The 17,799-nt window shown below is 48.5% G+C and overlaps 1 protein-coding gene across 10 annotated transcripts in view; it reads right to left on the bottom strand.

Annotated features, from left to right (window-relative positions):
* The window catches only part of PPEF2 (protein phosphatase with EF-hand domain 2), a 703,213-nt gene that overhangs the window by 398,453 nt on the left and 286,961 nt on the right, over window positions 1-17,799 (bottom strand). For 2 of the 10 annotated variants that reach the window (XM_069626307.1, XM_069626308.1), the window contains exon 3: window positions 16,057-16,117. The exons of the other annotated variants lie outside the window; for them this stretch is intronic. In XM_069626307.1, coding sequence (XP_069482408.1) covers window positions 16,057-16,078 — 22 coding nt within the window. In that variant the 5' untranslated portion in view covers window positions 16,079-16,117. The remainder of the gene's footprint in view (window positions 1-16,056; window positions 16,118-17,799) is intronic. 10 annotated transcript variants of the gene reach the window in all.

Genomic DNA, 17,799 nt, shown 5'->3' with positions numbered 1-17,799 from the left:
GCTGCAGTAACGGGATCAAGTCATCCAAAACCACATTAATGCCAGTGCACACTATACGGACATTCAAGCCGATTTTAAGTATTTTGAAAATCACTATCTAGATCAGGATGCAGTTACTAGTCGGCAGAAATGCTGTACCGCTTAGCTGCGGCTGCTCGCGTGCCCCCCTGGAACGCATAGAATGCAGGATTGAACGCATTACCCGGGAGACCGCTAACTAATGTGAAATACCTGCCGCCATTTTCTAACCTAACCGAGTTGCGCCCACTTTGGGGTATCATGCCAATCCGGACTGGCCACAAGTGCCATCCCTCGGGGGTGTGTGCTTTTGGCTACGCCTACTAATCTAGCAGGGTAGAAAGTCACTGTAATGCTGCAGGACGAATGCATGATTACCGTAGGACCCTGTGCAAACGGACTATAGGACGTGTATACAGATAAGCAATCTGTCTACTTAGTCAGTTGTCTTGTCTATCGTACAGAAACATCAAAAGTGAAACACTTACGTAATAAGTCCACCACCAGGGAGACCTATTGTCTCTGCCTTCGACTCATTACTTGAGCCCCTCTCATTATACACCAATTATTTCCTAAAACCTTTTGTAGGTAAGATGAGATCCTACATCAAGGACACCACAGACGTGATACGCATCCTACAAAAAGTGGAATTGCCACAAAACTGTATGCTAGCTACAGTGGACGTGGAATCACTATACACCTCAATCCCCCAGGCAGAAGGTTTGGAGGCACTGAAGATCTGCCTTGAAAAAAGGCAGGACACGGCCACTACCCCCACCAACTTAATCTTAAAATGTGTCCGACTTGCCATGTCCGAACATTTCTTTTTCTTTTTATTTCAAGAACAACTGTTTCAAAAAGTGAAGGGGGTCAGTAGGGGGGGGCTACCTTTGCCCCAGATGTGGCCAACCTCTACATGGCACAATACAAGGAGGACCACGTGGAGAATGAAAATAATCCTTACAAGACACACATCAGATTATGGCGTCGCTACACAGATGATGTCTTACTTATCTGGACAGGCACTGATAAAGATCTTGGATGTTTCCATCAGTGGCTCAACTCAAGAAACGGCCATATACAATTCACCATAGAATGGGATTACCAAGCTGTAGACTTCCTGGACCTTCACATATACAGGTCAGGCAACGGTTTAAAAACAGAATTATTCAGGAAACCCACCGACAGACACAATTTACTGCATTTCTCAAGTTACCATCCCCAAGGCTTGAAATATAATTTACCATATGGCCAGTTTCTCAGGATTAGGAGAAACCGTTCAGACAAGGAAAAATACAAAGCGCATGCAGATAATCTACAGACAAGGTTGAGCAATAGAGGCTACCCGAAGAAATCCATCAGAAGTGCATGCAAGAGGGCGGCCAACACCGATCAAGAAGTCAGCCTGACACCACGGAAAAAACAGCGATCAACCGGATTGTTTGTGTAACCTCATTCAGTCCCCTCAGCAACCTCACCAAGCACACCATAAACAAATACTGCCATTTGATCAAAAATGAAGGAACGCTCGAGAGGAAACCCATCTTTGCGTTCAGAAAAAATAAGAACTTACAAGATACCTTAGTACACACATACATAGAACCGACCAGAAAACCAAATACACTGTGGAGTCTACCACCTGTTGTCGACACTACCAGTGCTGCCAGTGTGTGGCATGTCACTGCCCTTTACCCACCAAAGAGTTTATTCACAATGATTTTCACTGGATTCTAAAAAGCCACACCATCTACAATAGCAAATGTGTGATATATGGCATCAGATGTCCATGCAACTTGTTATACGTGGGGAAAACCATCAGACCCATTAAACAACGTATCTCTGAGCACCGCTCATGCATCAAGAGCAAAGTACAGGATAAACCTCTAGTTGAACACTATTACTTGATGGGGCACACCAATGAAGACTTGGTATGGACAGTGATCCAACAATTGACCCCACAAAAGAGAGGCAGAGACATAACTAAATCACTGACCAAACTAGAACTGCGGTGGGTCCATAAACTCCATACAGTCAGGGATGGCTTGAACGTTACTGTAGAATGGAAAAAAATGTTGCACTAACTAGCACTCTTGATTATATCTTACATTTGTTAACACTACAGTATGTCTGCTGAATCCATGATCTTAAATACGAGAACAACACTGATGTATTTTGGACACCTGATTTAGTTTGGAATGGTGCTCAAGCTTATAAATAATGCGTAGATTGGACATTTGAATTAGTTTGGAATTTTTTTAAGCCTGCGAATAATGCACAAACATGACGGTGGAAATCACTGGCTATACCAGATATGTGAGATGTAGTCACCAAAAGACCCGTTTTGATTGCTACACCAGCTAGTATTGATTAAATACACACGCAGCACCTACATTATTAACAACCATCTATTTATTTACCCAATTTAGCCCATACACACACCACATCCAACAGTGCAGGCATTGGTTACGCAGTGGACAGAATCGTATTGGTCCAATACACGGAGTTCTGCGGCGAGTAAACATGTTTCCAATCCCACTGGGCACGTATGTTATGTAAGTGTTTCACTTTTGATGTTTCTGTACGATAGACAAGACAACTGACTAAGTAGACAATACGTCCTATAGTCCGTTTGCACGGGGTTCTATGGTAATCATGCCTTTGTCCTGCAGCATTACAGTGACTTTCTACCCTGCTAGATTAGTAGGCGTAGCCAAAAGCACACACCCCCGGGGGATGGCACGTGTGGGGTGTCCGGATTGGCGTGACACACCAAAGTGGGCGTAACTCTGTCAGTTTAGCAAATGGCGGCAGGTATTTCACATTAGTTAGCGGTCTCCCGGGTAACGTGTTCATCTTGCAAATTTCATGCAACTGAATTTGGTTTAAATCAGGATCATGAGATGATACACTTTCTGTAAACTTTAAATCTAATGAACTATTATTGTCATGAATAATATAGGTCTGAATAATTAATGGTGATTCTTTACTCCGTAGTCACCTCTGAGACAGACTATTAATATGTTGTCCCCGTTTATATTGTGTATTTATTCAAGGAATCTGGAGCTTACAGTGTCAACCCAAGCCGCAGTCTATAAGTATGAACCAACATATACGCAAAATGTTGAATGTTCTTTATTAGGAAATCATCATGGAAACTAACTAGTCCTGACGTGCATCTGGCACTTTCACAAGTCCCGGAGTAATACACAGCTAATATCTTTTTGTTTTAATATGACACCCTCGTATTATATTATTTACAAATATGGTGGCGTTTTAGACTGTCCCCACGCATGTGTATATTATTGTGATTGATCACAGGACGTAATTGTATAAATAAGAGGCTCAACTAGCATTATAATTATATTTACAAATGCCATTTTTTCAAATTGATAATTATCCCGAACCAATCAATAGTTTGCAATGTATAGGGAGCACGTTGGGTTTTCTCCACTATTGTCATACAAAGCATGCAAACCTATCCCAGCATATGGCGCCCGGCAGTATTGCTATGGGCCTGGAATCATAGAAACTAAAGCAGGACAAGCGTTGCCTCGGCAACGCTTGCATATATACGATCCATCGCAGTACTCGACCGCAGGCAAGCCCTTAGAAGCGATCTTCGCCTGAATGAGTGGGTTTACCATAGCGGGTCTACACATCCCGTGGACCCTCGTGTTTGGACTACATTGGGCTTACAAATGCAAGCCCATACACAGTAAAAATGCGAATGGAACGTGTTTACTTGAATCCAAGTGTATGTGTGTACATTTGCCCGTTGGGGTGTATTATTTACTTCCTAAATGTAACTAAATGCATCTCGACAGATCTACCTCATGCAATCTATTTGAGTAGATTATTAAAACTATAGCTTAGTCATACTACTGGAATATGTAAATACCTGAGGGCTCGAATTTAAATATTTACAGCGTGATAACTTTGCATATCGTCATAAATAATATAAGGTTGCACACAATGGACCTAGAAACCAGGAATGCACCGAAGAGATTGGGCTATAAGGAGGAATCCACCAATATGCTCCCAAACTAGAACATGAGACGTTAGGCAGCTTTCAACCGGCCTGTCTAAACAGGCAATATAACAAGCACAGACATTATTGATCCATGATTCTCCTTAATTTACTCTTCAGGAGGATTTAACCCGAGAATTAATGACCTCACAGATTGGAACATGTAATATAGGAATTAGGTAAGGCGCCGCAATGGGCGACAATGTTGTTATTATGAAATAACCTGGGATTTTGGATTCAAAGTACTGACCCTTTTTTGTTTATATATTTTTTGCTTTTTCTCTCTTTTAACAACCCTTAACCTACACCCTTTTCACCCCTCCTCAATTTCTGTGACTTTGTAAACAATAACATTGTTGTAACTGAATTTTCTTTGTAAGATTTGTGCTTTTTAAAAATTCCTTTTTTTTGCCATTAATTTTGTCACTTGCATAATGCAGTTTGTATTACCCCGGATTTGAAAAGGACACTGATGTGTCAAAACACGTGTTATCCTAAAGGGCGCCGTTTGTCAATTATGTTTCATTGAACAATGATTCATTAATTCAGAAAAACTTACCTACTAAGTGTGGCGCAGTTTTTAAGTGTGAGGCAAGCTTTTTTCATTATTAAGGATGAACATTCACTCGGGGTCACGACACATGATTAGATTGCAAGGGTTTTCTGATGCTGGGTTTTCTTTTTGAAATTCACTAATACATTTAGATGATTCCCACACAGATTGTTTAAGTGCATTGTGTGATCCAATATAAACCGCAGCAGGGTGTTCTCACTGGGTCTATCTCCAGCATACCTTTGAAGTTGGTATTTAGTGCATAACAATTCCACCCACGTGACGGTGCACCATACACGCTGGCGCTGGCCACACAGTGATTTACTCACATATTCTGATGCATTATGGCATCGACGGGCTGATTGACACATATTTTTTATGTGTCCCCTTATTCTACATTTGTGAATATTCCTCCTCCGGGATCCCGATTCTGGGTTTTTAAGAATCACCATCTACTCGAAGCTGTAGCCAACAGAGGTAAGAGCACTATCGTCGCCTTGACTTTCTGTACCGTTAGAGGCCAGACACTCAAAAACCAACCACAAAGATTTTTTTTCCTGATTTTGTTTTGTCTGCAAGCAACCAGATTCAGGCTACCATTAGTGATTTAATCACCACTGTACCCCCATCTACTCAAGAGAGGGACCATTTTTGATTTCACCATAGAAAAGGATAGACTATGGTAAGAGAAACGATATTGTTTCAGTTTTGTGTTTTTTTTTTATAAAATAGCAGCATTTATTGCAAATACCCAGAATTATGTACTTATATTCCGAGATCACACCATCTTATAACCCACACATCTTCTGTCATTGATTATAGATAGAGACCCAAGGACATGGCCACAACAACTGCCACACGTCCTAGTGAAGGCCCATCACACATAAGCTACATCAAGCAGCTTCACCTTGGGCCGAAACACAACGTTGTTGACAGTTTCTTGACAAATTCACAGGGAAATTCATGGACTTAATGTGCGCTGAAAAGGGGAGTGCAAGTGCGAAAATCGCAGCGCACGCGTGTGAAAGACGCGCACACAGCTGTTTGTCGATTCATGGAATGCGCTGCGCGTTGCTTACCTGAGATGTGCGCTGAATCCGCGTGTGGTGCACATGTTATTGCGACATCCCAAAGGCTGTGCGCGAGACGGCCAGTGAAGGCACACACAGGGCAGCGCACACACCTAAAAAGGTGGTGGAACACGCAGAATGGGGAACAACACGTGAAAATGTGGGCATTACGGGGGAAGTACCGCTGCTAAATCCTCGCAACACCCACACGTGCGCCAACAACACGTAATCATGGAATCGAACAGAGGAAACCCGCGTGCCACAAAAGACGCGCTAATCTGGAAACACGTCCGCCAGCAGGAAGCAGGCGGAAGCGGCCCCGCGCAGCATAAAAGTGCACGCAAACAACAAAGAAGCTCATACGCTATGATGAACATACTGTTCCTCGCAGCAGTGGTCGTGGGACACCGCAGGAGGAGGAGGATAGCCAGGCCCCGCATTTTTTTACCCAGGACCAGCCTTTTTGGGATGCCTGATGACCAGGTCTATGGGAGGTACATGTTTCCACCCCAAATCATCCTAGAACTGGTTGCTGAGTGGGAGGATGACCTCACATCACCCACCCTGTGCTCCCAAGCACTGAGCCCCTTGGAAAAGGTGCTCAATGTACTGCATTTCTTGGCTACTGCGTCATTTCAGTGGACAAGTGCCATAGATGGGGGCGTCTCACAGGCCACACAGTCACGCTGTCTACACCAGGTGTTGGCGATCATGACTGCATGCCCCTCAGTCCGCAGGCACATATACATGCCCAGAACACCCGCAGAAAGGTAGGCCGTGGTCCAGGACTTTTATGGGTGGCACACTTCCCCGAAGTGCTAGATGCCATTAATTGCACCCATGTGGCTCTACGTCCTCCTAGGGCATCTGAGCACATCTATCTAAACCGCAAGCACTGGTATTCCATCAACCTGCAGGTTGTATGTGATGCCAAGGGAATCATCACCTCTATATATGCCAACTATCCAGGGTCCAGTCATGATAGTTTTATATTCAGAATGTCCCCCCTAAATCGGGACCTGGACCTGGGAAGCATGGCGACACATGGCTCATTGGTGAGTAGAAATGCCTCTGCACATGCATGCATGTCAGACACTGACAAATGGCAAAACCCAACTAATGACAACCATTATCACCTCCCCAGGGGACAGTGTCTACCCTCTGAGCACCTACACGTGCTACATTGTGTGCATCCCTAGCTACTTAAAACAGACCCAATGCTGTGTCAGTAAAAGGCACACGTTCATGCAGCATGAAGGACTACCCCCTTGCAAAACAGTGCACCCAAATAGTGGCATGTCACCCAACCCCACCCAAACCCCATCTCAGCTGCCCAACACACCATGGCATGGCATGCAATGTCAAACCAACCAAACGAATGCGCAACACATGACACAAGTATCACAAAGTGCACCGTCCCAAATGGAAACAGGCTAGAGACAATTCCATCTCACCAATGCAAAAGAAATAGCACACATGAACAAATACTTACCAGCAAGACAACATATTAATACAGGACCCAACAGTGGCAACCTATGACAGTAAGAAATCACAATAGTGCAAGTGTCACAACCTGACAAAGGCAGCACATCAACCCCTTTCATCTCCAGTGTGTTGCTGGTAGGTAAATGTGGCAGTGTACTGCATACAACATGAACTGCATCTACAATGGAGACAGGCAAGTTAAGACATGAAGAAGCTACATGCAAATATGCATAATGGGCAGTATGGAATACAATATACAAATCAACCATGCAGTGGAGAAATCATCAGCAATCCCCACTAGGGGTGTATACACAGTTTGGACTACAGACTGCCCACACAACTTATGGAAGCCCAATGCCTCTGTGTAAGTTACTGTCACACGGTGACACCCTTACAAGCCCATGGAAAGGGGAAGCAGGAGTGGCATATGTGGCAGGACCCCAAGTTTCAAACACAAGCACAGGACAAGCCTACATGGGCCCAGCTGGAACACACAGTGGATGCCTACGGGTGCCACACAAAGCAACACACTGTAACATGTATGTACAATCTGAAAACAAAGTTATCAGCAAAAAAGGAAAATAAAAAATGAAAATAAAATGAAAATGAAAACTAAAAAATGAAAATGAAAAATACTAATTCAAATCAAAAAATGAAAATGAAAAAATAAAAAATAAAATGAAAAATTCAAATGAAAAATTCAAATGAAATATGAAATGAAAATGAAAAAATAAACTCAAAAATTGAAAAGAAAAAATTGAAATTAAAAATTCAAATTGGAAATGAAAAATAAAAATAAAAAAGAAAGATGAAAAATAAAAATTTAAAATGGCCATGGGTCATCCGGGGGGGAGGGGACCTCCCAGGAGGGAGAAGGTACAGGGTGCACCCCAACACCCACATGCGTGGATGTTGAGAAAAAAAAAACCTCCATGGGCTCATGGCCTGCACGGCTACCCGATAGTGGGAGAACTGGGAGAACTGCCGTCGCTGTCGTCACCCTCTGGTGTTACATTAGAAGGTGTGAATGGTATGGGAGACAGACCAAGCATGCGGGTCTGAAAGGTGTGGATCTGCAGAATGATGGTCCGGATATCCCCATGCAGCACCTCACGGGTAGCACAGACTTCTGCCTGCAAGGCCTCACGTGATGCCCGGATCTTCTCACGGGTTGCCTGGAGCTCAGCTGAGATTGTGTGTGTTAGCTGCTCGAGCTGCTGTTCTGACCTTGTACTCTGGGACACCTCAAGTGCACCCAGAGTATCTCTGAGGTACCTGTGTTCTACCCTCAGGGCATCCCTGTGGGCCTGTGACTCTACCGATATGGCTGTGTGCAGAGTCTCCAGTTCAGCCCGTCAGCCCCTGTTGGACGCCAACATATCCTCCCTGTGTGAGTGGCACGTGGACTCTGTTGCCTGCTACTGGAGCTCCACTTGCCTTTCTGGGGGGAGAATGGAAGTGGCCACCCTATCCACGGCCTGAGCCATCATCTCACATGATGCCCCCTGTTTTGCTGCAATAGCATACATGGAGTTTTCCCACACAGTATTGTCTGGTGGTGCACGACCACCTCGTTGGCGGACACCACACCTGTTTGGGCCAAGGTGATGTGCACCTTGCTGTGCTGGCACTGCCTGAGGCTGCAGGACTGCATTCCTCCTTTGATCTGCTGGCCCAGGAACAGGAGCAAATATAGTGGAGTGTGACCCTGCATCCGTAAACCGCCACAGGCGGACATTCCAACACTGAATGGCCCATTGAGGGGTCTACCCCCAGTTCAGGTGCGTTGGACAGAACAGCATCCCTGCCAGAAACACTCACCTTCGATGGGACATAGAGGTTATCTGAGGTGTACCCAGAGACACCCGTGGACAGGATGGTCTGTAGCACTAATGGATTTTCCTGCACTACCACCCCACGACCTCCACTGGTGCCTGGTTGGTGCTCTGAGTACTCCTGCCCCTGCACCATCTCCTCCTCCTCAACAGCATCTAGTGCCTCATCACCTGCACAAAAATAAAACAAAATTAATGAAGACAGGCATGAACAGCATAGCCGACACACACAGGCATCACAATCTACACATCAAATACATTAATGAGACATGTCACACATGACACTAACTCTGGCATGCATGCACTGGCAATGAAGTGGAAGGGGACCCTAAAAGCAGACACTGAGGACTCCGAAATGGAAAAGCAACACATGTGCTGCATGGTGCATAGCACCTGCATCACACATTAGCCTGTGAGTGGCATGTACAATCCACAAACATAACACATGCCAGCACATAGATGGCATGTAGCATAGCCATGGCAGAATTGACAAGGACATGCAGATGGTAGTAAATCAGTACTGCCCCCCATCCATGTGAGACGCACATCATGAAATAGAACATGCAAAAGAGTGTGACAAAACACACATTTCACACGCTGCAACAACGCCAGTGTTTACTAATACAGTGATGCGAGGCACATGGATACATCAATGGTAGGTCACTTGGACATGACACAAGTCAATTGTCATGTTGAACATTCAAACAGGGCTCCGAAGTGATCGTGTGCAGTGCATGTGTAGGTGCACAAAAGTCAATCAGCCTGATTGATGAAATCATTTCCATAAAAAGTTAACAAATCTGGGGCATTGTGGGGTGAAATCTATGTCTGAAGTATGGGGAATTTGGGGCAGAACGGCACAAAAATGTGTGTTTATCATGCAAATGATTCCATCAATCAGGCAGAATGAAAAGAAAAAAAGTATTAAGAATGTTGTGGCATGATGCCAATTGAAGGGCAAGTGCAGTCATCAGGTGCAAAGTGGTTTCTGCGGTCAGTAGGGATACTGTGAAACCCAAATCCAAGGGCGGGGGCTGGTTTGGAGGCACCACATGGGTCACATATAGCAGTCATGACTACACAGCCTGACCTGGCACTCAATCAGAACAAATCACCCAAGCAACATACACATGGTCTGCACACACACGCATGGCCACTCACCGGACATTGCCTCAAGATCTGGTAGGTCTCCCATGCCTTGGATCTGATCCTCTGTGATGAACCCTCCAGCGATTGCCTCATGTTCTGTGAGTTCATCCTCCTCTGGTGGAGACCCACTGCCAGTCACCTGAGTAGAGGCATAATTGAAAGCCAGCTTGTTTTTTGCTCGGCGTTTGAGGTCATTCCACCGCCTTGAGCAATCATCAGCTGTGCGCTTCACAAATCCAAGGGAACTAATCTGGTCCGCGATGCACTGCCAGTGGGCCCTACGTTGAGCAGTCGTAGTCTTGCACCCTGCAGTCACCAGCATGTCGCGGCCATGTGCCGACACGTAGCCCACAAGTGTGTCTAGTTCCACATCATTGAAACTCTGCTTCCTTGACGTGCCAGAGGGGCTAGCCGTGTCTGGGGTCCCAGCCTGTTCCGCAAGAGCACGCTTCTTCCTCTTGAGAGGTGGTGCGGACCCTGAGTGGCTTACGCCACTCTAGTTGGTAGGGGCTGTAGGGCAGGTGGACTGGCCACTGGAAGCAGGCACTGGCACGATGACCAAAGGTCTCACTGCAGGCATTGGCTGCTGGGTGCTGTTGCCAGGACCAAGCGGCACAACTGCCTTGGTGTGATGGTCTGGGAACAACACTGTCCCGGCTGGTTGACTCAGAGCCAATTCAGCTGCAGCTGCCCCTGCAACCTCCTCACCCTGGCTACTTGGGGCAGCAGATGACATTGCTGCCCCAGATCCATGTGGCCTGGTGACAGCAACTTTCACCGCCACATGTGGATTTGACTTCGTGACATGGAAGTCGGCCTGTGAGTCATCCCGTGCCAGTTCCAGGGCCTGAGCTCGGATGGTGTCAGCTGCATCTCCCCGACCCATTGGGGGGGGGGGCATAGGTGTCCCTGATTGGTCCTCCACACACTGGCCTCTTAGGCCACCCTGCCCACGTTGGCCACCACTGCCACCTTGGCCACCCTGCTCATCCTGGCCACGTCCCCTACTGCGGACACCTCTTGGGGGTCGGTCACCTTTGCCTCCCTTAGCACTTAGTTGCCTCCCAACCATGGCACTGATGTTCTTGTGTGAATGGGAGGTGCAGTAAACAATTGTCCTGGGCAATTAGGGTGAAGGGGGCAGGGTACTAGATGGAATATGTACCCCTGTGCTCTAGCAAGGCTGTCTGTGACCCCTGGGGGAAGATGATGGGTCAAAATTTAATGTGCATGTGACCTCTCGGTAGCCCACGTGCGTGGAATTAAGGACCCGCAGTACGCTGTGGCACTCAGAAACACAAAAAAAGCATACGCGTGTTAAACACAGGCTACAATGACCTCTGAATGGGTACGTGACACACGGTGGCAACCACAGTGGAAAAATACATGCACGACTCACTGTCTGCTTGGAAAAAGAATGTGAAAAAGACACGCATGGGCATATTGGCAACACCCCACACCAAAAGAAGAATGGAACGCTGTCTCAGTAAACAAGGAGTAATCACTGCAACCGTTGTGAAGTAATCGCGTGTGAACTGACAAGAAGTACAAGAATCACCCGCTCGCTTTCCACAAAAAGCACATACAAGAAAATTGTGTCCTATGTGGACCTTTAAACCCTGCCCACATAAACGCCCATGCGTGCCACGTCACTTACACGCTTAGGGCCTTTCCTCCAATTACACGCAGTGATACGCAGACGTACTGGTTTTGCACGTGTGGATTCAATATGCACCCATGCCGAGGGAAACGCCTGCGCACGTCACGTCACTTACCCGCTTATGCGCTAAGGGCCTTTCCTCGAATTACATGCTGACGTGGTGTTTTTTCACGTGCCAAACCACTCCGTATCAAGCTGGCCACGTGACAACACACGGAAGACCACGCTCCAGCACAGAAGGCCTTTTTCCTGCCCCCATAGCCCTGAGCCACCTCCCACAAGCCATCTGCTGCTGCCTGCCTGCCTGCTGGCCACGTGCCCTGCTATTTGGTGCCTGCACGTCAGCCATTTGCAGGGGTCCAGTTGCTGTGACCACCCCTGCTGGAACAGAAGACTCCTGACTGCAGTTCCATTGCTCCGCAGCCCAGCACCAGGACCCAGTTGCCCACCCACACCTGCCTCGGGGTTGCCATGTCGGGCCAAAATCCATCTGGACCAGTGGTGACCCCCCCCGGCAGAGAGGCAGAGGGCTGCCAGCTTCACTGCAGGAGAAGTTGGCATCCTGGTGGAGCAAGTCCTGGTGCATTATGATGCCATCTTCTGAAGAACACCCGCCGACAAGGATGGACAGAAGAGGATCTGGATGGACATCGCGGTTGCCATCAACGTTGAGGGTGTGGCAACCCGCGACCTACCACACGTCCATAAGCGCTGGGAGGACTAGGTCCAGCACCCTCAGGAAGGCCCGGTGCCTCTTGGACGCAGCGGATGCAGTGAGGTGCTGGGTCCGCCTTACCACCGACCAGATGAGGGTCCTGTAATGCATTAGCCCAGCGGTTCACCTCCAGGTCCTCGAGAGGCAGACCCATCCGGAGTCGAGCGGTAAGTGTCTATGCATACTTATTGGACGCAGTGCATGTTGAGGTGTGCCAGGAGTGTGCAGCTTGGACATATGTCTGAAAAGGCTGATGTATGGATATGCATGTGCAGGGACATGACCATGCTGCATGAGTCCAGTCATGTTTGATGCACATCAATGGTGTTTGTGTTCCAAAGCATGATGCACAACTGCATGTGGAGATGCACACATGTTAGCATTTATGTGTATGTACTATGCCATGGTTGGGGTGTGACACATGGATGCTGGTTCCACCTTCATGTACGTGCACGGCGTACATGTGTGTGTTTGACATGTGTGCAACTGTGATACGCCATGGATGCATATGACACAGACATGTAGGAACCCGATTGGCAGATGTGACATAGTTGCCGATGATTGCACTGTGACAGGTGGTGGAGATGTACAGAGGCATGTCTGTCTGGTGGCGTCTGTGCATGTGTTCGGCACTCCCCATGTTGCTTGTGATTTCATGCCAAGTTTCAGACTTTTATGCTGTTGTCTGTGTATGGATGCTGCTGCCTGCTACACGATTCCTGTTAATTTGTGCATGTGTGTGGGTTCAAATGATATGAGTGTTGGGGAGTGTGATGCCATCTGTGAAGTTTGACACTGCCACTCATGTGCAACTGTCATGTGTGTATCCGACCATTGGACAGTGCCCTGATGCCTGTGTTGTCTCTCCCTGTCTGCAGCGTTGACTGATGAAGAGGGCGGAGACGGTGCTGTGGAGCACAGCGGCAGGGATCCCACCGTCAGCCGGAGACGCAAGGCCCAGCTCCCCTCCCACGTACTGATATCTTCCAGGAGTGAGGAATCTGGTGCCGCGTACATGGCCGCAGTTGCCGAGGGAAGGTCCAAGAGGTGGAGTTTGGAGGTGGACTCCTCAGCAGAAGTAGGGGCAGCCGTGCCCCCACAGGGGCCTACGGAGGAAGATGGCACGGAGTCATCGAGGTTGGTGGGGAGTTTGGTTGAGGAGGAGGCTGTGGAAGCCCCACGCACGGGGCCTGGAAAGGGGGGATTCCACTGGTGCTAGTGGTGCAGTCCAGGGGCAGGGACAGGAGGCAGCACAGGCCGCCGCGGAGGTGCCTGCGTGTAATCCTGTCCCCGATCCTGTGACTGCATCATCCAGCACCAGCAGGTATGCCTCCGTCCAGACCCGTTTTCAGGGAGGGGATGCGCAAACAAAAACTGACCTTCCTCTCCCTGAGGACGTTGCAATCCGTGACCGGATTGAGCCTGTCCTAGCTGGGGTGGCGTTGCGTCAACGTGGTATTCGGGATGACATGCTGGGTTCTCGTCTGGACAATGCACGTCATTTTGAATACCTCTTTGGCCGCGTCGAACTACTAGGACAGGTTGTCGACACTGGGTTCATCCGTGTGCTGGATCTTCTTGCGACCCCCTCCTCAACTGAACCCCCTATGCGCCAGTCGTCCTCCGTGCCATCTTCCCACCCAAGTATCACCTGGGCCCCCTGTGGAGCTGCCCCCGAGCCAGCAGCCAGGCTGTTAGAGGACACATCCCTGCCACAGTCGGGAGTCAGAAGTCCAGCAGGGGTGGCCACCCCACCAACTGGACCTCAGCAAGAGGAGGACGTGCAGGCATCAACAGGCAGGGCATGCGCACAGCAGCAGGCTCAGGGTGGGAGCGATCATGGCTCGGGCCATCAACATCCCAGAGGCAGGCATCTTCCATATCCCATTCCACATCCCAGGGGAGTGTCTTCCATATGGCAGCGGCTGGGCCAGCAAATGGATGCGGAGCAGCGGCAGGCGGAGAGGGCCTGGCTCACAATGGTCAGGGCGGAGAACTCCATGCACCGGGCGTTGAGGTGGGCTGAGTTGCTCGAGGTAACTCGCAGGGAGTTGGAGGGGGCCATGGCTGCATCCCTGCGTGACCTCCAGGACATTGAAGTGGAGTTCGATGATGCCCTGACCCGGGACATCAATGAGTGAGCCGTCGGACTAGCTTTACGCCTTTGTATATAGTTATTTATGTTTAGGTTTCATTTTGTTTTTATTATGATTTGGAGTCCACGGACTTTGCTCCACTTTTTGTATATAGTTGCATTTTAGGTAGGGTTTTAGGTAGGTTTCCTTTTGTTTTGGGATCATGAGTCGGGGCCTGCTTGGAGGTTGCCGTCACTGGGGGTTGCGGACATGAGTCGGGGCCTGCTTGGAGGTTGCTGTCACTGGGGTTGGGGGACATGAGTCGGGGCCTGCGGGCAGGTTGGCGTCAATGGGGGTAGGGTGGGGGACATGAGTCGGGCCTGCCGGAAGGTTGCCGTCAATGGGGATGGGGTGGGGGCCATGAGTCAGGGCCTGCTGGCAGGTGCCCATCACTGGGGGTGGGGGACATGAGTCGGGACAAAAGGTGAAGTGTAGGGGTGCACAGGTCTGTGTAGAGGATCATTCACTTTTTCTATCTAATTTTTTAGAAAGGACGTTATTCAAAATGATTTAATGGTAGTATACCAATTATTTCAGGTGCAATCGGGCTAATGTCACAAGGCCACTTGGGACAGAAAACTAGAAAAGAACCAAAATTATGTATTGCTACACAGTATGCCCAAATGCACTCCTAGGGGATCAGGATCCCTATTACAATATAATAATCTTCATGGACATTTTCGCCAAGAAGGGCAGACATGAAAATTCTATCATATCCTTTGTTTTTTACTCAAATTCAGTCAATTAGCTGTTGAACCTATAACAATCAAAACTAGACCTCCCACTTATGTTGAACATATAGATAAACCAGAACTCAGACCATACAGATAGCTCTTGAATTTTAACCATTCAAGTGGGAAATCAAATTTACAATGTGTCCCATAATTACAGACAGAATATTTCTTGTCAATGTCATATACAGTACAGAAAACATTTTCAACAGTGGAAATGCTTTACATCAACAAGCATTATGCAAACTAATTACAAGCGTTGACAGATTAAACCTTCATCCATCAATCAATCAAATTGACTTATATCTCCAGAGAAGTCCCTTTTTGAATATCACAAAATAACCGACGCGTTTCGGGTCATAGATCCATCCTCAGGGTTGGGGCTTCAGTGTTCCTATTCACAAATGTTTTTCTTACAGTGGACCCTACAGGGTAATGGAAATAAACATCTATTGAGTGATTACTGTACACTTCTAAAATCAAGTTAAATATCCAAAGGTAGATAATAAGTAAGGGTTACACACCTCTCCGAATTCATAGAAGGGGTCCAGTGAATGACCTAGCAGTAGTACAGGAAAAAATTGGGTGTCCGGACTAAAGGCATAGACTCCAACAGTCCAGAAGATATGTTACTGTATGTAAAATGAGAATGAGAAAGAAGGTGACCAAACTACTCACCCAGCCTTCTGGCAGAGCTCATGCGAGACTGGGGTTCGATCAATTACGGTCAGGAGATGCTCTGGAAGGAACAAAATGACTCATTTGTAATAGCGTGTGTAATATAAGCATCTCTGAGACAGTCCCGTAGGGGACTCATAGCCTAGAGTGGCGTGCATACGTTGCAGCGGGTAAAAAAGGACAAGTGTTTCAACAAGAACCGAGTTCACCATTCAGAATAGTAATAGACCAATATGGCCCAAAGTAAATGGGGCACGATTAGTAAAAGTTCCTAAAAACCATTAAAGAAATCATTCTCTAAATGTCTCTAATGGCAAAGACTGTAATCCATATTCAGGCCATGGCCCCTCACGTAAGATAAGGATCACACAAGATCGTGTATCCTACTTACCAGGGTACACAAGTTCTCCTGCTCGATCAGACTGCTGCGGGACGCGCGGTGTGAGTGAGCCTAACATAATGCGTCGTCCCGGGACCCCGCGCGTGGGGCGCCGGGGCAACGGCCATCTTGGTGTGGCCATGGCGTCATGCTTTGTTGTCTAGACAACGGGGTAGACGAGCCACCCACAACATTCGTCAATCTGAGTGTTATGTATAGACTAGATAACTAGTGTTCCAACATCCAGGACAGTGTTTAATCTGCACCCGGCTTTCACAGTGTTTCAAATCAGGTAAGAGATACGGGTCGAGTAAACCAACACAGTTACAGAAGAGTAACCATAGACGTGCATGGGGGCACAACCGCGGCTCGGCAGAAACCGCGGGGTGCCCCCATGATGCGCTGATTAATGAGGAGTGGTAGTCATCAGGGAGAATCTGGTAGACACTCATGCTCTGCGCTACACCAATCCTGCACCATATGCAGTGTTTGCGGTTAATTAATCTGGCTGCAGAACTGCAGACAGAGACACGCATGGGGGCACCACCCCGGCTCCAATTGAATCCGCGGGGTGCCCCCACAGCGCGTCATGTGTACAAGAGCGATAATCCTCCCAGTAAAAATAATGTCACTAAGAGTTGGAGGGGGTCCGACAAAGAAGATACCGTCAGTGGGGGTGGGGACATGAGTCGGGGCCTGCTGGGAGGTTGCCGTCACTGGGGGTGGGGAACATGAGTCGGGGCCTGCTGGCAGGTTGCCGTCACTGGGGGTGGGGCGGGGGACATGAGTCGGGGCCTGCTGGCAGGTGCCCGTCACTGGGGGTGGGGGACATGAGTCGGGCCTGCTGGCAGCATGCTGTCAATGGGGGTGGGGTGGGAGGACATGTGTCAGGGCTCCCAAGTGCATGGTGCCATGTGGGCTGCCTGCGGGGCATGCTCAGGGGTGATGGGCTGCCTGCGGGGCATGCCCAGGGGTGTAGGGTGGCCCCCTGTGGTGTGGGCTGCCTGCGGAGCATGGTCACGGGTGATGGGCTGCCTGCATGTCATGGTCTGGGGTGATGGGCTGCCTGCGGGGCATGCCCAGGGGTGTAGGGTGGTCCCCTGTAGTGTGGGCTGCCTGCGGGGCATGGGGAGGGTGGGAGTGGCACACCCGGGAGGGCCCACGGAATACGCGTACCCCGCTCGAGCCATGCCAATCGCGTGTAAAACTCCCTGCGCACCCCCAGAATACGCTTACCACGCTTACACCAGGCCAATCGCGTGTAAAACTCCACACGCACTCCCGGAATATGCGTACCTCGCCTGTGCCAGGCCAATCATGTGTGAAACTCCTCACGCACCCCCGGAATACGTGCAGGCAGCCCA

Source organism: Ambystoma mexicanum, chromosome 6p (assembly GCF_040938575.1).
Source record: "Ambystoma mexicanum isolate Mex_15411 chromosome 6p, UKY_AmexF1_1, whole genome shotgun sequence".
NCBI classification, from domain to species: Eukaryota; Metazoa; Chordata; class Amphibia; order Caudata; family Ambystomatidae; genus Ambystoma; species Ambystoma mexicanum.
This window is presented reverse-complemented; position numbering and strand designations above follow the sequence as displayed.